Consider the following 20,870-nt stretch of genomic DNA (forward strand, 5'->3'; position numbering starts at 1 on the left):
ATGGTCCCAGACAACGTTCACAACTTCAGATCTCTCCAGTTCTGATCATTCAAGACTCTAGAGCTCATAACAGTGTAAAAGGCTCAGTCTCTTTGACTCTGTCTTGTTTAGGTCTGCACTGTTCCCATGGCATTCAGGCTAACAGTCCCTGCTTGAGACATGCTAATCAGTAGAGGAATTCTGCTTGGAGCTAGATTATTATTTTTTTATAAAACAAAAACAGTCCCTCCCATTTTCCCTTCCCTTGACATAAAGAAACCTGAACTCTGTACCTTTTTCTAAAAAAGATTTTATTTATCTTAGACAGAGGGGAAGGGAGAGAGAGAGAGAGAGGGAGAGAAACATCAATGTGTGGTTTTCCTCTACATGCCCCCTTACTGGGGACCTGGCCCACAACCCAGGCTTGTGCCCTAGACTGGGAATCAAACTGGCAACCCTTTGTTTCACAGGCCAGCACTCAATCCACTGAGCCACACCAGCCAGGGCTGGACTCTGTACTTTCTTAAGATGGATTTGAAGAACTAGCAGGGCTTCCATTTTCTTAATAGCCTTCTCTATCAATACTTCCTCACTCCAAACTCTGATGGTTTGAGTTTTGACCTTTGAGCTTTCAAAGCAACAGGGCACAAGGACTTAGGATCAGTAATAAGCAGTACAGTTCTTCAATATTGCCCTATAGGTTTTTAGCATCTACATTAAACAAACTGTCCTGGAAGAGTCAGGAGGTCTCTGAAGCACAAACAAATGAACTACTATTACTTATGATAACTATGCCAGTTCCTCACACCTCAACTCTTCCCACTGGAGCAACACAATCAAGGGCCAAATGAAATGTCATCCTACATGTACTGAGTTCTGTACTGTAGGGGAGTGTGGTAGGCAGAATAATTCCTCCACTCCAAAGAGGTCCATGTCCTAATTCCTGGAAGCTATGAATATGTTATCTTACATGGTAAAAAGGACTTTACTGATGTGATTAAAGTAAGGTTCTTGTGATGGGGAAATTATCCTGGATTATCAGGGTGGGCCCAGTGTAATCACAAATTCTAATAAGAGGAAGATAAGAGGGTACAGTTGGAGAAATTGGAAGATGCTATGTTGTTGCCTAGAAAGATGAATGAAGGAGCCACTAGCCAAAAAACATAGGCAGATTTGGAAGCTGGAAAATAAAATTCCCAATCATATTTCCCTATATTTACAATGGTTGAATTATAGCAGATTATAATGGATAAGTAAAATTAATACCATGCTCTTAAAAATGTATTCATCAAGATAAAAACTTCTTGCCCTGGCAGGGTAGCTCAGTTGGTTAGAGTGATGTCCCAACACACCAAGGCTGTGGGTTGAATCTTTCTGGTCAGGCTACATCCAAGAAGTAACCAATGAATGCATAAATAAGTGAAACAACAAGTCAATGTTTCTCTAAAACAAAAAAATAATAAAAATAAATAAATAAAAAGCAATTATAAAAGACTGAACCCTCTTGAATACACTGAGAGCTGTGAGAAGGGAGGAGGGTTGCAGGGCTGGGTAAAAAAGATGAAGGGATTAAGCAAAAAAAGAAAAAAACTTAGACACAGACAACAGCATGGTGCCTACCAGAGGAGAAGCCGGGTGGGGACATGTAGAAGATGGGGAAGGGCGGATAAGTGGTGACGTGAGGAGACTTGACTTGGGGGAGGTGAGCACATGATACAATATGTGTTATCCTTCTTAAATTATTTTTAGTACAATTTCTCTTTTACTCATGATGATGGCTCCACTTCCCACCCCCTTGTTGGAAGCAAATTCAGTTCTTGAATTCGTTTTCTTCTCCATACACATTTCCTTCTTTAGAGAACACATACACTTTATAAGTTGTAAAGTATTATCAGAACCTAAATGATAGGCAGTAGTAGAATAATGGGTTCTCTCAAAGGGCTTCTACTATTACTTCTATGATAAGTTTTAATCCTCTATTAACCTGATTTTTCAGTCGACCTCTAGATATATTCTAAATTCTTACAAGCCCCTTTCTCTTGCATATTCCACTATCATCCCATATTCACTTGAACTCTCTCCAAAATAATAGCTTTCACTCCCAGAGCTGTAATTTCTTGCCATAACACTCTTTTCCTAGTGACTAACATATACATACACCTCTAGTTCCTTTTGAATCTTCTGTTTTATGAAACAAACATTTATTAAGCAGTATTCATTTGCCAGGTCCTATTCTAGAAGTAAGGCATATTGTGAAGACAGTAAAAACTAGAAATCAGTATTTGGAAACTCTTTTAATTCTCAAAGTTTGGCATTAATATGACCTAATAAGGATTTCATATTTTATTTATACCAAAAAATAGCACATTTTTATTTTCAAAAAAGCAAAAGAAGCTATCCTGTAAAATCTAAGGAATATGTATTAGAATCCTTATTCTATACATGACTTTCCCAAGAAGATACAACTAATGAATTGTATACCCATCCAAACCAGAACATGCTGACTCCAAAGTCCAACAGTCTTTTTGTTACATTAAGTAGTAACTATTTATGAATATGGATTTAGTTTCCCTTGAAAGAGGCACTGTGGTATGGTAAAATGTATATAACCATTTGGGTTCAGAGAGATATGAATGCAGATATCTCTGCTCAAACTGTATACTACTCTTCTTTTACCATCTTATTCTGTCTAAGAAGGAAGGACATTTATGCCTATTGTTGCAGAGACCATAAAGCTAAAGGAAATGGAGATAAAATGATGGCCTTAAACCAAATGGGTGCTTTACTTTATGGGTACTAGGCCCTTGACTAGGTAGGTCTACATCTGTCAACTCATATGTATCAAGTGTTAGTAATCTAGCCAAGCTGAGCCAGGGTCTACATTAAAGCTAACAGGCAGTTACCCCAAATTACATGAGGCAGCATGAGAAAATAATGACCATAAACCTGTTAGAAAGTTTAGGAAGGTTAAATGCAGTGAAATATTTGAAGCAATCTAGAACACAAATAATTAAAACAGAGTTGCTATTTTACCCAATGCTGATGAGTAAATGCTATTTATCTTAATCTTAACACTGTCAATTTCTTAAACCCAAAGCAAATAATATTTAAATTAACTTGACTTTTCATTTTCTCTGTACTATCTAAATAAGTTTTTTGGGGAAAAAAAGAATACACAGATTAAAAATGAGAATTGCTTACCCTTAGGATAATAGAACAATAAAGTAATTTTTGATTCTAGTATAGGGTATTAAAGGCTTTACTAAATAAATGATTATTATTTCTTTATAAATTATCATTATATAAGCCACCGATCTCTAAACAATTTAAAAAAATTCAAACACTTTAGCCTGAAGTTGAAAGTTAAATATAAAGTAAAAATATTAAGTTCAGTATAATGTGTATAGCCGAATCATAAAAGCAGTACAAGCTGGTAACTAAGAAGAGACTATATAGTCGCCCTTTCTGTAGGTTGTTAAATATTCCTTCAGTAGAATGACAACCACATGATGGAGACAGACAGATATATTCCTGCTTATAGGAACAAGAATATTGACCAGATCAGCTATTAAACTTTTTGGTCATAGTACCCTTTCACAACTTTAAAAATTACTGGAGATTCCATCCTGGCCAGTGTGGCTTAGTTGGTTGGAGTGTCATCCTGTAAACTAAAAGGCTGTAAATTTGTTATACTGTAGGGCACATGCCTAGGTTGCAGGTTCAGTTCCCAGTCTGGGTATACACAAGAGGCAACCGATAGATGTTTCTCTCTCATATTGATGTTTCCCTCCCTTTTTGCCTCCCTTCTCCTCTCCCTAAAATCAATAGACCTCAGATGAGAATAAAAAACATTACTGAAGATTCCTAAGAACTTCTGTTTATGTGGTTGTATATATATACATAGAGATAGATATAGATATTTAGCATATTAAAAATTAAAACAGAAATGTAAAAATATCTATTAAAAAGTAAAGCCATTACATATTTAATATTCCTACTATCTTAAAATGAAAAATATCTACAATTTTTTTTAAATTAAGAAGAATGGCATTGTTTTTAAATGTTTACGAATTTCTTTTAATGTCTGGCTAATAAAGGACAAATTCTCATTGCATTTAATCTATTTTAATATGTTGTTTTGGTTCAAGCATGTGAAGAAAATCCAGGCTTTATATAGTTAGAAAAAGTATAAGTACTTTACAATTGCCTTTTCAGGTAACTGTGAATATATTTGATATTATACCAAAAACTCAACAAATTGTCATTTATTGCTAATCAAATCTTAAAGATTACTTTACAATGTAGAATCTAAAATTTTATTAATGAACTTTTTGTACTGTTACATTAAAGTCCGTTTGTCTACCCTTCATTTTGAAAAAATCTTTTACCCATGCACAATTTTTAAAAATCAAATACTGATCTTCTGAGAAATACTGATTCACCGAGTTATGCAAATTTTCTAGATGTGTCACATTTCATTTCACAATATTTTTATAAAATATTGTGAAATCAAATAAACTTATTGTTTATAAACTAATAAACATTAGTTTATATCACTAATCTTATCAGAAATCTTGATCATAATATTTCCTTATGCAATGACTTTATAAAACTTCTTTTTACTTTGTATAAGATATTGTACTATGCAGGAAGTACAGAAGAGACACTTTTACAAAGTTATAATTTAGGTAGGCAGAGAGAAAATGTAACTGTATTTTATACAGTTATAAAATACAATTGATACCAATAGACAACCTGTCTAGACAGCTGGGAATGGGCTGAGGGCAGTGAATAGGAGGGGCTGCCAGAGAATATGGAGAACAGAACATGGGAGCTGCTTGTGCACCAAGCCACACCCCTGGGGACAGAAGCTGGAGATCATAGAATTGAGAGTGTGGTGTGCAGCCAGACAATACCTTCACAAACTGACTGGGGCCATGGCAAGGACACGGAGTTATGCTTCCATGTTGCCCAGGTAATTGAGAGCATGCCTGGTGGACACTCTGCCCCAGTGTGGAGGTCCTGCTCCTGGTTGCAGATACCCTTCCCAGCCCATTGAGGCCACCCTCCATGCTGCCAGAGAGGTTGTCCAGGGTTTCCAGGATCCCTTTACTCAGGCGGTCACTCTCTGTTGGTGGGCTCCAAGTGTGGGCAACTCGCTATATGTGGGGACTAGGGCATAGCAGGCAGGGAGTTGACGAGTGCCATGGGAGTCTCCCCCATCATCCCGTGATGGCAATGGGAGGGAGGATGGGGGAGGTTCTTACACTGAGCACACACAAGGCTAGGAAGATAAATTTGATAGTGGAAAAGCTCTCCTATTCCCTTCTGGTACAAGACTGGAGGTGGGACCAGGGGAAGGCAGGCATATGTGCGATAAAAGTTAAAATGGCAGAAGGGGAGGTGCTGGACCAAAGAGGCCTGTCGCTCTAGTTTGGGGGAAAAAAGGGCATTGACTGCAAGGCAGATCCACCCAAAGCCGCACAAGTTTAAGGAAGTTAATTGGTCATTCTGAGAAAGTAACTGGTCCATCCCACTCCTGAAACTAATATATACTCAAGGGAATATAGAAACTCGCTCGTGCTCGTTGCTTGGGATCTGTACTTTTTTTTTTTTTTTTAATATATTTATTGATTATGCTATTACAGTTGTCCCATTTCCCCCCCCCCCACTCCATCCTGCCCACCCCCCTCCCTCCCACATTCCCCCCCCCATAGTTCATGTCCATGGGTCATAAGTTCTTTGGCTTCTACATTTCCTACACTATTTTTACCCTCCCCCTGTCTATTTTCCACCTATCATCTATGCTACTTATTCTCTGTACCTTTACCCCCCTTTCCCCCTCCCACTCCCTTATTGACAACCCTCATGTTCTAGTTGTTTGCCTAGTTTGCTCTCGTTTTTGTTTTATGTGTGGCCGTTAATAACTGTGAGTTTGCTGTCATTTTTACTGTTCATATTTTTGATCTTCTTTTTCTTAGGTAACTCCCTTTAACATTTCATATAATAAGGGCTTGGTGATGATGAGCTTCTTCAACTTGACCTTATCTGAGAAGCACTTTATCTTCCCTTCCATTCTAAATGATAGCTCTGCTGGATACAGTAATCTTGGATGTAGGTCCTTGCGTTTAATCTTGGGTAATGTAATTATGATGTGCCTTGTTGTGTTCCTCCTTGGGTCCAGCTTCTTTGGGACTCTCTGAGCTTCCTGGACTTCCCAGAAGTCTATTTCCTTTGCCAGATCGGGGAAGTTCTCCATTATTTGTTCAAATAAGTTTAATTTTTTGTTCTTCCTCTTCTCCTTCTGGCACCCCTTTAATTCGGATGTTGGAACGTTTCAAGGTGTCCTGGAGGTTCCTAAGCCTCTCCTCATTTTTCCAAGTTCTTGTTTCTTCATTCTTTTCTGGTTGGATGTTTCTTTCTTCCTTCTGGTCCACACCATTGATTTGAGTCCCAGTTTCCTTCGCATGACTATTGGTTCCCTGTACGTTTTCCTTTGTTTCTCTTAGCATAGGCTTCATTTTTTCATCTGTTTTTCGAACAGATTCAACCAAGTCTGTGAGCATATTGATAACCAGTGCTTTGAACTGTGCATCCGATAGGTTGGCTATCTCTTCGTCGCTTAGTTGTATTTTTTCAGGAGCTTTGAAGTGTTCTGTCATTTGGGCCATTTTTTTTTTTTGTTTGTCTTGGCGCGTCTGTTACTTTAAGGGGCGGAGCCTTAGGTGTTCACCAGGGCAGGGTAATGCTGGTCGCTGCGCTGTGACGCTGTACCTGGGGGAGGGGCCGAGCGGGAGCAATGGCGCCCGCCTCACTCTCCTCCGGATTTCAATCTTCCACTCCGATACCCACAATCAAACTGGGCCACTCTGGTGCTGGTTCCCGAGTGGGTGGGCCTGTGCACACTCTAGGCCCCTGTGGGTCTCTCCAACAACCTCTCCTGTGAGGCTGGGAGTCTCTCCTGTCGCCCCAACCCCCAGGGGCGCTTTCAATCAGAGGTTTGAGGCTTTATTTCCCCGAGCTGGAGCCCTGGGTTGCGCAGCGGTCTGCTTCGCTGCCCGCCGTTGGTCAGGTTTATCTGTGGGCGAATGTGGTGCCGCAAGGTGCTACCCGCCACTCTGCCTGCCCCACTCTCCGCCACTCTGAGTCCGGCCCTCTGGGTTTATCTGTGCAAATGTGGGACCGCAGGGTCTGCTAGTGCTCGGACTGCCTGTGCCATTTGTCCCACACTCAGCCAGTCTCAGTCCCGCCACAGCCACGCGAGTCCTCTCCACCCCGGTGCCCGTCTCCGCCCCTCCTACCAGTCTGGATGAATGATTATTTTCTGTTTCCTTGGTGTCAGTCCCCCTTGCTGTTCGATTCTCTGTCAGTTCTGGTTGTGCGAGGAGGCGCAGTGTGTCTACCTACGCCGCCATCTTGGTTCCCCGGGATCTGTACTTGGATGGTGCCCTGGCCTGTCCTTTTCACGTGCCATGTACTGTAGAAGTCACGTGGCCCATGGCCTCCAGGAGGGAGTCTCTATCTCTCTTGCTGAACTGATGGAGCGTTCACCAGTGCGTTTGTGTGCTCTCCAGCCCAGGAGCACAGGACTTTGCAGTCCTAGAAGCTGCATGGCCAATGGCAGCCCAGCTCCACAGGCAGCCTCCAGGAAGGAGCCTGAAGCTGGACAGCAGCTGGGAACAAGCTAAGCTACCTGGATAACCTCTTAGCTGCGGCCTAGGTCTCCACAGGATGGTACTTAAAATGGAGCAGGAACTCTGGGCACTGCCTTTTGTTTTGGTCTTGCTGAGGATGGCTGGGTTTTGTGGAGGAGATGAGCTTTGAGATGGGTCATTCCCCATTATCCCACATTGTTCAGCATCTGAATAAAAACCCTTTTCCCTCCTTACCAGCCTCTGCCTCTAGAGTTTGCCTTTTATGGTGGTGGGCTGCCAAATCCCCATTTTTGTTCAGTAACATAATGAGAGAGTGTATGCCAAACAAGTAAGACAAACAAAAAAAGAGCCATATTAAGTTCTTAAAAATAAAGACAGAGGTGCCTGTGCACTGTGGCAGGCTAAGAAGATAGATAAAGCCTGCCCAGGACCTTGAAGGAAAGGTAAGATTCAGATAAAGAGAAAGCTGAGAGGAGTGGGGAAGGGACTACTTGGGCAGAGATCTCCATAAACATGGCAGACAGAACATACGTGTAAAAACAGCAGCAAAATTTGACCAACAATTTGTAGAAAAAGAAATTTTAACAGTTTGAAAGTTTTTGTCAAGTTCTAAAAAGCTTTGAATACAGATTTAAAAATTGTATTTCACTGTGTAAGCAAAGAAGTGTTCTTTTTTTCAGTTCTAGCACCAGACTTCCATGGCTGCATACTCTACTTCTAAAAAAACTAAATTGGTTTTGGAGCTACTTTTCTATCCTTTGCTTCTTTCATTTTATAAGCTAGCAAATGTCAAATTTAATTTCCTTGTAATTAGGTAAGAACCCTCAAATAAATATATTTGCTGTCACTAATGCTGATATTTTTTAAAGTTTCTTAGTATTTTTCTAATTTTAAGGAAATGTTTTGCTTTTAGAAAAGTCTTTTCAAGTAACTAAACCCCATTAAAAGAAAGAAAACTCAAATCTGATCATGACTAGATAAGGCAAAGGTATCTGTTTTGGAACTTAAAACTAGTGAATCAGAGTTAAGAACTTTGGTGTAGGTACCATTCCCTGCAATTTGTTGATAGATGACAAGTACTCTTCTTTTTTTTCATTTTTAATGTTGACACTATTACATATGTCCCCATTTTCCCTGCCTTTGCCTGCCTCCACACTGCTGCTGCCCTCCCTTCCGTCTGGCCATCACCGCACTGTTGTCTGTGTCTAAGGGTCATGCATCTATATTCCTTGGCTAATCCCTTCCCCTTCTTTCATCCAGTCTCTATCTGCTCCCTCCCCTCTGATGGCTGCCAGTCTGTTCCATGTGTCCATGCCTCTGTTTCTATTTTGTTCGTCAGTTTATTTTGTTCTTTAGATTCCACATATGAATGTGTTCATATGTTATTAGCTGGCAAATACTTTTCTAGAATCAAAATCATTGAAATTAAACACTAAACTATTGTCAAGAATTCATACTATGAAGCATAGTGGATAGCAAAATGTATTTACAGCAATAGGAATATGTGAACCAACCTCATTATTAAAACTTTTAATCAATATATGCATAATGTTAAAAAGCCATACTTAACAATTTAAGCATATTCAGTGTTAGAAGTTTAATTCCTATAATACCATAAAACATGCGCAATATGTATATATACTCTCAAAGATCAAGGTTTTTCCCCCTTTCACTAATTTGTTATCAACTGGTTTACAGTAATACTCACCCTAATATCCTGTTCATTCCATGTCTAGCAGCATAGTGTAATGGAGTATTGTGCTGGTAGGGCTCCCCATAAGATGTATTGGGATCAAGGGATTCTTTTAGCTGAGGGTTGTTTTCATATATTTGGCAGGCCAGGTTTTCATCACCATTGATGAGTGCTTTACGAAATTTGGTGGTTGTATTTCCCATGTTTTGTTTTGTTTTTTTCTGACAGGCAGTGGCACTTTTTTCCTTCCCTCTTCAGCCACTTCTTGAATGCTTCTGTAACATGTTTCACATTCTATTAAAGGAAAAAATGATCAAATTAGACTGGGAACCAATAATTATGAAGCAGTGTCCTGAAGAAACTCACAATTAGGAACACTAATAAAATCTACAAAGAGGATGTAAAGTGACAAATCATGTTACATTTTACTAAATTTATTTTAATATCAAAAGAAAATCTCAAATTTTTAACATTGCCCAAATTAACTTCTTGTTAAACTGTAACCTTTCCTGTGTAGAAAATTAAGTTTTTGCAGGTTGCACTTTGTATTACAGAAGTTATTTACATATGCATAGAGAAAAAGTTTTAATTTTCCTCTTCACATGGGCAGGAAATGAACTCAACTAAATTTTATGGTTCAATACACTTAAATCTCTGTATAACTATGTATAAATCTGACTCAGCCAATTTGTGGGCTAGTGAAAAATGTAGATTTTGCTCATATAAATACTCCAGAATAGATGTTAAATTATAGTAAAGAAAAAGTGAAACTGCTCAGTACTTATAAGGACATCAGAGAAAAGACTTTACAAATGTAAACATTACAGGACTACACAACAACCTGATGAATGAGAAAGTTACAGCAAACTAATAAAACTGATTGTACACAGAACAATGGAAACATTATTCTACCTTAAGACCATTAAATTTCCTTCTACTATAAAGAATTTAAAACAAAGCTGAAAACATCAAATATGTATGCATGCTCTGTTTAGAAAGAGGTAATGAGAGTGGTCACATGAGCATGGACTACTGAAGCCATGTGAATGTCGGTGGGGGAAGGAGGACATGGAAACAGTTACTAGATTTGGAGTTTGAAATCTCATATTCACCTACCCTAGCTGTGCAATTTTCAGCGAGTTATATACCCTCTAAAAGCCTCAGATTCCTAACTGTACGGTAAAGGAAAATGACTACTTCTTAAGGACTGCCATGAGAATTATAAGAGCTACTTTATTATAAAGTACCTACCACAGTTCTTGACTAGTATACTCAATAAATGCTAGTTTTGCTCCATTCCAAGAAATAATTCTGAATCTACTCTTGAACAGTGATCAAAATAAGTGATAAAGGAAACAGCATATGCAAACGCAGGTATGAAATAAAAGGCTTATTCAAGGCAGTAAAGATGGAGTTCAGGGTCTCTAGTGTTGGAAAACAGTAAATAAAACTGAAAATTGGTTGGGTCCAGACTAAGAAACTTTTACTTTAACCTGTAAAGAACATATAAAGGCTTTTATGATTGGCAGTGATGTAATTATTTTATACTTCAGAAAATGAACTATTGTTACAGTGTAGAAGATAGACTAGAGGGAGAAAAACTTAGAAGCAGAATACAGGAGTCTATCACGTTACCCAGTTAGCTCAGTGGCAGGCTGTACATTAAAATGTAGCTTTAAAAAAAGTTGGAAATAATGCATACTTGTTCAACACAGGCTTTGTATGAGCAGTAACAGTTTCAACAGAATACAAATTAAAGGATTGAAAAACAAATTGAGTTTTTTGGGGTTTTTTTTTTTTAAGTTTCCTATAAAACAGAGGCCCTCAACTTTGGCTATAGCCATTTAATAGCCTGTACAACTTCAGAGTTCCACTGGCCAAGCTACATACCAGACCAAGTAAATCAGAGTGTCGAGTGGGCAGCTCCCAGGCATTGGTATTTAAGCTCCATGGGTGAGTTCAAAGTGCACACACCACTGCATAAAAAAGCTCCTGAATCTCTCCAGCTAAATGTTATATCTGAGTATGAAGATCGAGGTGAGCAGACAGGGTAAGACATCTGCTGAATCTATTTTAGAAATAGGTATTAACTACCTGCTTAGAATAGCAGCACACTTTCTGGCACACAGCTATACTAATGAGGTCAACATTTGAGTGTTTTAATGGTTCTTTGTCACTGATTTTTACTTTAAATATTCAAATATATATGCAGAGATATTTTTGAAAATGTGAGTAAAGAAAAAAGATAAACAACTTATGGTCTATTTACTGGAAGATAACCACTGTTGGCATTTTGATAAGTACCCACCTTATTTATGATGTATTTAAATATGCTTATATGCATATATATTATACATATTTATATACTAAATTGGATCATGCTACATAATTTTAAAATTTTTATTTAGCTTTTTAGAGAGTTGCTGAACCTTTAGCCTTAAGTATTCCTTTATCATCTCATCTTGAATGAGGAGCAAATTCCCCCCTCCCACAATCTATGCTTTGATATCCCAATATACTGCAGCCACTTTGCAGGTTTTTCAAGAACAGCCTGGATATTACCTTTTTTGTTTTGTTTTTCATAGAGTCTAGGAGCCATGTGTTTATCTTCAGTGAAATAATTTGTTTAGTTGTACTGCTTTAGCACTTAAAGAGTTTATTATTCTTAACAGAACTCTATTCGGTTCACTGCATATTTTTATCTACAACCAAATAAAGGAATATTATCATGTGGGTTCCAAAGGGTCTTTCCTAGGGATTTGGAAACTTTCAGTTGTTTGGTTTTATCTTTCTTGCCTGACAGACTGTATCTCAAATTATGAACATTTTCAGAGTTTTAGATTAGACTAATAAATAACACATGTTCTCTGATTTACATTATTAATTTAGGGAAACGTCCTGTAAGACAATAATTTCTATCCAAGATGTGAAAAAAAAACCTATAAAAGCAATGATATCTTGAGGATACTTATTTAAAATAACAAGAGGCTTAAAAAAAATCAATAACACTCTAAAATATCCATTTAAATATTACCATTACTCATGTTGAAAGCATACTAGAGTCTGGAAACCTTTTAGTGGTTCTCAGTTATTTTCAAATATGTTTCATTTTTAAAATGAGTTCAATAAGCCTGAAACTCACCAGGAAATGTATCATTTAAAGCAGTGACAGCTCCATCCCCCCAGATTTATTTGCCCAAGTCTTGCCTAGAAATTTGTAAGATGTGTCCTTTCACTTTTTCATAGCTACAGCCAGCATAGCCTGAAATGACTTCACACTTTGTTTTTTGAATCAAACCCATAAGTACTATTTCTCCAACTCCAACATAAATCTATATAGAGAGATTTAAGAAGCAAATGATGGATTATCAAAGAGGTAAAAATGATTTTTTATTTTGGTCTTCTACATTATACGGGAATATCTAGGTGAAGTTTCATCACTTAATAGCAAAACACAGCACTGAGTAAGTATTTAATGGAAAAAGTAAGAAAAGTATACTCTGTCAATGAACACCAGGGAGCTTTCCCTAATTTTTGATTAACTTTTTATTGTGAAGGGCTCTATAACTCTTGATTTAAAAAAATTATTTATTTTTAGACAGAGGGGAAGGGAGGGAGGAAGAGAGGGAGAGAAATATCAATGTGTGGTTGCCTCTCATGCGCCCCTGACTGGAGACCTGGCCTGCAACCCAGACAAGTGCCTTGACTGGGAATTGAACCAGCAACCCACTGGTTTGCAGGTCAGCACTGAATCCACTAAGCCATACCAGCCAGGGCACATAACTCTTGTTTTAAATCTGTCTCTCAGCCTCCCCATTCATAGTTTAATAATCAGGTGCAACAACAACTCTAGTGCACTTAAATAAACTACTCCCAGAAATCTTTTATAGAAGATGAAATGTTTCTGAAATAAGTAATGCCTAATTTATCTGTTTCCACAAAGGTAAATTATTTTAATTTTTTTTTGATCCTCACCCGAGGATATGTTCATAGATTTTGGCTGTGGGTGGGATAGGGGGAGAGACACAGAGAGAGAAATGTCGATTAGTTGCCTCCTGTACACAACTGGACAAGGATCAAACCTGCAACCTAGGTATATGTCCTGACCCAGAATTGAGCTTGCAACCTTTTGGTGCATGGGGCGACACTCCAACCAACTGAGCCACCCAACCAGGGCCACAAAAGTAAATATTTTAAAGTCATAATTATGGGTTGAAGTTGTTGACCTTAACAAAATAATTGGCTCCCATTCTTCATTTAAGTGGAAGAAAACCCAACATTACACACACACACACACACACACTCAATTCATCCTTCTGCAACTTTCTGCAGATAAGAACAATTGATAAGACTAACAATTTTAAATCTACAACTAACCTTCCCTTTAGCCAAAAGAGAAACAAGTAGGAAGTTCATTCAAACAGTATGTCCCAACCCTAGTACCCTCTTGAAATCAGAGAGATGTTTCTCAAGGAAGAAAATTCCAGAAAGCTCTAAATCCAAAGAAATGCTCTAATTGTTAATGCAGTAATACTCAATGAAGAGGAGAGGATTTTTTTTTTTTTTAAAGACTCTAAGAGAACTGTTAAAGGGTTAGGTAAAAAATAAAATAAAACAAAAATAAAACGATAGAAGGAAAAAAGCTATGAAAAGTCAATACACTATTGTAAACAGAATCTATGTGGACAAATATTAAGCTATCAAGTCTGTTCATTCACTCATTCAATAAGCATTTATTAACATGTAGTAAGTTTCATTGATCACCATGCATAAGAATCACTGGGGGAGGTGATTTCAGTTGGTCTAGGAGGCCAAGGACAGAGTGAAAACTTTAAAAGCTTTCCAGTTTACTATAACACACCAGTCAAGAGTCAAATTAAGGACCATGGGCTGGTTTTGAAACTACAGTAAACCAAAGGTATTGGCAAGAACTGTGACAGCAAGGAAAAGGGGAGTAGGAGTCAGAAAGACCTGTGCTCAAATTCTGTTTCTATTTTACCAAGTAACTTAACCTCTTTGAGTTGTTTACTCACCTGTAAACCACAAGTATTAATATCGACTTTTTTCAGCTAGCAAATATAAGTGAACAGAGAGAAACCAATGCATCTATGGTGCTTATACTGCAGTGAGAGTGGAGAAATAAACATTCTAAGACTGATTTTATTCTGTTCGCAATAGGGAGCGATTACAGATTTTTGAGCTAAATCTTTTTCAGGCTTTAATATTTTTAGAAAAATACATTTAAGACTTACACATGTTGATGCATTAATCAATAGTTAATCTTTATTGCTGAGCAGGAGTCTACTGTGTGGATGTGCCACTGTTTGTTTAACCATTCACATACTGCAGGGTGTGCTGGTTGTTTCCAGTTTTGGACAACTTCAGTATGTTTTAATTTCCCTTGAGTAAATATGCAGGAGTGGAATTACTGGGATATGTGGTAGGTTGTTTAACTTTATGAAAACCATTATCTTGGTCAGCATTTGGAATCATCAGGTTTCTATTTTTTCCTTTTTTCGGCAGCCATCCTATTGGATGTATAGTGGCATCTCACTATGGTATTAATTTCCATTCCCCTAATGACTACTGACATTGAGCATGCTTTCATGTATTATTTGCCATGAATATTTTTTGATTTGTAAATGTCTGTTTAGATCTTACCCCCATTTTTAAGATGGATTACCACTGCATAGCAGTTCTTTGGGTATTCTATAAAAGCCTTTGTTGCAAATGTAATTTATAAACATTCTAATTTATATCTTCCTTCTCTTTTCATTCTTTTACCAGTGTTGTTCACAGAGCAAAAGTTTTAAATTTGATAAAATTAAATTTATCATGTTTTCCTTTTATGGACAAAGTCATATGTCAAACTCTTTGCCTAACCCAGGTCACAGAGATTTTTCTCCTTTATCTTCCTCACGATTTTTAGTTTCAGGTTTTACATTTAAGACTGATCCAATTTGAGTTAATTTCTATATAAGGTATGCATTGAGATTCATTAAATTTTATATAAAGATAGCCAATAGTTTCTGGCACCATTTGATGAATAGAGTATCCTTTCTCTACTAAATTGCCTGGCTTATCAAAAACCAAATGAGTAGCAAACCAAATTCAGTAATACATTAAAAGGACCATACAGCATGATGAAGTGCAATTTATTTCATGGATACACAGATGGTTCAACATTCACCTATCAATCTGTGTGATACACCACATTAACAAAATGAAGAATAAAAATCATATTATCATCTCAATAGATGCAGAAAAAGCATGTGACAAAATTCAACATCCATTTGTAATAAAAAAACTCTCAACAAAGTGGATATAGAGGGAACGAACCTCAACATAATAAAGGCCATGTGTGACAAGCCCACAGTTAACATCATACTCAATAGTGAAAAGCTGAAAGCTTTTCCTTTAGGATCAGGAAGAAGAAAGGGATGCCCACTCTCACCACTTTTATTCAACATGGTTTGGGAATTCCTAGCCAAAGCAACTGGGGGAAAAAAAAATCCAAATTGGGAAAGAACTATAACTATAACTGTCAAGCTGTCACTAATTGCAGATGATAAATTATATACAGAAAACCCTACAGATTCCACCAGAAAACTGTTAGAACTAATGAGTGAGTTCAGTAAAGTTGTAGGATACAAGATGAATATGCAGAAATCTGTTGCATTTCTGTACACTAAAAACAATCATAAACAGAATTTGAGAAACAAACCCATTTATAATTGCATCAAAAAGAATAAAATACAGTCATGCACTCCGTAACAATATTTTGGTCAATGATGAACTGCATATATGACAGTGGTCCCATGAGATTATGAAAGAGCTGAAAAGTCCTTATTGCCCAGTGACGTCATACCCATTGTGATGTTGTAGTGCAAAAGCTGCAAAAAGCAACAAGGCTGTGGTTGAGATGGCAAACAACTTTAATGTCAGTGTGGATGAGTGTGATATTGAGGAGTTCCTAGAGGTGGTTCCTGAGAAACTGACTAGTGAGGAGTTGTTGGAACTGGAACAAAAGCAGATATGTGAAGAAAAGGCAAGAGTAAAGGACACTGCCGAAGAAGCAAAAGAAGAACCCCAAGAGAAATCACAGTTTAAGGGTTTAGCAGAAGATTTTATAGACCTCAACAAGCTCCTTAAAAAGTGTGCAAACATGGACAACACTGAAGGGTATTCATTAATAGAGAGAATATTCACGGTGCATTATCTGCTTACAAGCAAATCTATTAACTAAAAAAAAAAAAAAAAGAAAGAAAGAGACAAACCAAGTAAACCACAGGGAACACATTTCTGAAAAGAATGACACTTGAGGAAACTCTTAGGTCCTTCAGGAGGTATTCCAGAAGGCGGCACTGTTATCATGGGAGATGACAGCTCAATGCATGCTACTGCCCCGAACCTGCCAGTGAAACACAGGTGAAGGTGGGCAAACAGTGATACTGATGATCCTGACCCTGTGCAGGCTTAGGCTAATGAGTATGTTTGTGTCTGTGTTTTTAACACAAACGTTTATAAAGAAAAAAATTAACTTAAAAATAGATAAAACTTATAGAGCACAGATACAAAGAGAGAAAATATTTTGTACAATGTGCTTGTGTTTTTAAGTTATTACAAAAAGAATATAAAAGTTTAAAATTGTTTAAGTTTATAAAGTAAAAAAGTTACAATAAGGTTAATTTATTACTAAAAAGTTATTTATAAAATTAGTGGAGCCTAAGTATATACTATTTACAAAGCCTACAGTAGTGTGCAGTGATGTCCTAGGCCTTCACATTCACTCACCATTCACCACTGACTCATCCAGAGCAGAACTTCCAGTCCTCCAAGCTCCCATTCATGGGAAGTGTCATACACGGGCGTACGATTTTTTATTTTTTATACCTGATTTTCACTGTACCTTTTCTATGTTTAGATACACAAATACACTGTGTTACAACTGCCTACAGTATTCATGACAGTAACACGCCGTACAGGTTTGTAATCTACAAGCAATAAACTATGCCATATTAAACTATGGTGCAGCCTAAGTGTGTAGTGGGCTACACCATCCATGTTTGTGTAAATGGACTTTGTGAAATTTGCACAATGACTAATGTGGCATTCCTGAGGATGTATCATTGTTGTTATGCAACAAATGGCTGTACTTAACTCTACTGTAGCTTGAAAGTCATAGGCAGTATGTAATAGAATAGGTATGGGAGTGTTTGTACTTCATTTACAGAAACAGACGGGTATTTTGCCCTTAGGGTGCAGTTTGCCCCCTGGATTTGATGGAAGAGCACAGCATAGAACAATTTGGAATCCCACATTTACTATTTCCTAGTTGTAGCACAAATCATTTAACTTCTCTGAACCTCAATTTCTTCATCTGTAAAATGGCTATAAGACCACCTACCATGCAGTATTGCCATGATTACCTAGGTAAAGTAGGTAATACAGTGCCTGGCATGTGGCAAGCGCTCAATAAATTTTATCTTCCTTCCCCTGTCAGGATCTGCAAGTCAGACTGGTAAAGTCGGTTGCTGCCTTTAAAGAATTCAATATTCATTCTTTTTAAAACAGTAAAATCTTAAGAAAAATGTCACCAACTGTATGTTCCAGATCAGGACTAATATATAACTGGTAGTCTAGACTTGATGAGTTATTAAGTGTTTGACCTTTGGCAATTTAAAAAAATCTATTTTTTCAACTATCTTATGAACCAAGGTTAACTGTATTTTCACTATTTTTTAGGTCACTGTCAATATTAACATGTCTCTCCTATGTAACTGCACTTAAAAATACTAAGTGAAGGGATATAGAATTTAGTACAGGAGCAGTACATAGAATCTCACACTGGGAGTACTCATATATGAAATGAATGTACACACACACACACATCTTTAACAGAAACCAAGATATCTTAGTCTAAAATGTTGCTAAAAATGGAGTATGGTTTAAGAGATCTGGGATTTAGCCTGTCTAACTGCATATTAAGTCAAAGTTAAATGTGGCTTTATTCCTGGTGGCTTCCTGGAAGAAGTTCATGAATACCCACAGTTTACAGGAAAACTTAGGAGTATTAGAGAATACTGTGACAATGATCTAAGCTGAGAAAAATCTTTTAACAAAGAAAGCAAATTCCTTGTAATATGCATTCCAAAATGAGAATTAACCACTCTTATTACAATATCTTAATATGGCAGAATTCAAAGTAAAATGTCTACACAAACAAAAGCATTATCATAATAGTACTAAAAAACTCTATGTGGTAGTTTGGCTGCCTCAGTTTTCTCAGCAACCAAGAAAAAGGAGATAATCCAATATATATATTCCGGCTGCTCTTGGATACCTTTTATATCAATATGGCTTTCACAGTGTGGAAAAGGACGCAATAGTTAGAAAAGGAAAAAAATGAAAAACCTCTTTTTGCCAAACTGGCAAGTGAACACTGAAAATAGCTAGCATGAGGTCCCCAGTGGAAAGGAGTGCAAACTTGGGGCACAACTACTGTGTGAAGCATCACTCTTACTTAGTTCTATATCCTATCAAAACATAATTACTGCAATGGTCACAGAACACAGAATTCTCCACACAAGGACATTTTTCAGATAGCTAAAATTTTTCCTAGGCAATATTCAGCTTTTATACATTTGACTTTTCAACTACTCAAAATGTTATGTGTTACAGTTTAACTCCCCCTCCACAACTATTTTTCATACTTTGAATTCAGAATTTCACAGTGCTAAAAACTAACACTTCAGGCTGTAATGCTATGGTGCTGTCAGGAAATAGCTTAATTCCATAAACTTTGGCATCTCTGGCTATTCAGCAGTGTGTGCTTTCAAAATTTTTAAATAATGTATTATCCTTATTCATATACATAAGTGAAAATGTTAAATTGGTAGTCTTATATCTTGGTATTAGGAAGCCAAGGTCTTGAAGTTCATGCAATTCAGAAAAAGACAAAATTATTATTGCCTAAAAAGGCAAACCTTTAGCCTCAAACTGAGTCTTGCTAACTTAAATCAACTGTGTGAGGTCTGTCCGGAAAGTATCCAGCCTGTAATATGAAAAATGCAGTCATTTATTGATGAAGATAGCAGATGCAAGAAACATTGTACACAGGACAATGAAAAAACGGCACTGCAAAGAAGGCACCTTGGGACCTCACACAGTTCCATACACCATCAGCTGCCCCACTGTATTTTCCTGTATCTCATCGACGGGCTGCAGTTTCTTCCCTTTCAAAGGTGATTTTAGTTTTGGGAAAAGCCATAAATTGCAGGGCAAAAAATCTGGGCTGTAGGGGTGCTGAGTCACCTGGGTGATTTGATGTTTCACCAAAAAAATCTGCATGAGACCTGATGCAAGAGTGGGTGCGTTGTTGTGATGAAGTTGCCAATCATCGGTTGCCCACAGCTGTGGCCTTCGGAATCATCGGAATAGTATCTGCAGAGGGATGTTCAAGCTTAAGTAAAACTTCATGCAGATTCATTGCTCAACTCACTCAGTCATTCTGAATGTGATGGCTACAGAATAAGCATGCTCACACAATGGCATCTACTACCCCCAAATGACTAGCACAGTGAAGTGGTCATTGTTCACACACACGCATTCCAGTCCACTTTCCTTGGCTACCAGGTTACATCGATGTTGCCCAAACTGTTCTCATTATATTAACAGTGGATAGACTTTTTCTGAACAGACCTCATATATTCAATTAAAAAAAAGAGAAAAATTGCATACTATTTATGGACGTTTAGAAGTCTGTAATCAAGTATTATTTGTAAAGGTAATTAATTTTTACTATTAGCAAGCAGTATTAAATGCTTGAATTTTTAAAAGTATACTTTATCTATTATGCTATCATAATTGTCCCATTTTTTTTCCTCCCCTTTATCTCGCTCTGCCCCTACCTCCAGCATTCCCTCTACCCTTAATTCATGTCCATGGGTTGTACATGTAAGTTCTTTGGCTTCTCCATTTCCTATACTATTCTTAACCTCCCCGTCTATTTTCTATCTACCAATTTTGCTTCTTATTCCCCATACCCTTTCCCCCATTCTTCCCCCTCCGCATCCCCACTGATAACCCTCCATGTGATGTCCATTTCTGTGATTCTGTTCCTGTTCTAGTTGTTTGCTTAGTTTGTTAGGTTCAGTTGTTGATAGTTGTGTTTGTTGTCATTTTACTTTCATTGTGATTTTCTTCTTTTTCTTAGATAAGTCCCTTTAACATTTCATATAGTAAGGGTTTGGTGATGATGAACTCCTTTAACTTGACCTTATCTAGGAAGCACTTTATCTGCCCTTCCATTCTAAATGATAGCTTTGCTGGATAGAGTAATCTTGGATGTAGGTCCTTGCCTTTCATGACTTTGAATACTTATTTCCAGCCCCTTCTTGTCTCCAAGGTTTCTTTTGAGAAATCAGCTGACAGTCTTCTGGGAACTCCTTTGTAACTGTCTCCTTTTCTCTTGCTGCTTTTAGGATTCTCTCCTTATCTTTAATCTTGGGTAATTTAGTATGATGTGTCTTAGTGTGTTCCTC

The 20,870-nt window shown here is 37.5% G+C and overlaps 1 protein-coding gene across 4 annotated transcripts in view; it reads right to left on the reverse strand.

Moving 5' to 3' along the window:
- Positions 1 to 20,870, reverse strand: part of ANKIB1 (ankyrin repeat and IBR domain containing 1) — a 138,891-nt gene that overhangs the window by 81,150 nt on the left and 36,871 nt on the right. For 3 of the 4 annotated variants that reach the window (XM_053927039.1, XM_053927042.2, XM_053927041.2), the window contains exon 2: positions 9,343 to 9,621. In XM_053927039.1, the coding sequence (XP_053783014.1) occupies positions 9,343 to 9,530 (188 nt within the window). In that variant the 5' untranslated portion in view covers positions 9,531 to 9,621. Of the gene's footprint in view, positions 1 to 9,342; positions 9,622 to 19,641; positions 19,771 to 20,870 lie in introns of those variants that run through there. The other variant, XM_053927040.2, reaches the window with a different exon arrangement.

Source organism: Desmodus rotundus, chromosome 6 (assembly GCF_022682495.2).
Source record: "Desmodus rotundus isolate HL8 chromosome 6, HLdesRot8A.1, whole genome shotgun sequence".
Classification (NCBI taxonomy): domain Eukaryota; kingdom Metazoa; phylum Chordata; class Mammalia; order Chiroptera; family Phyllostomidae; genus Desmodus; species Desmodus rotundus.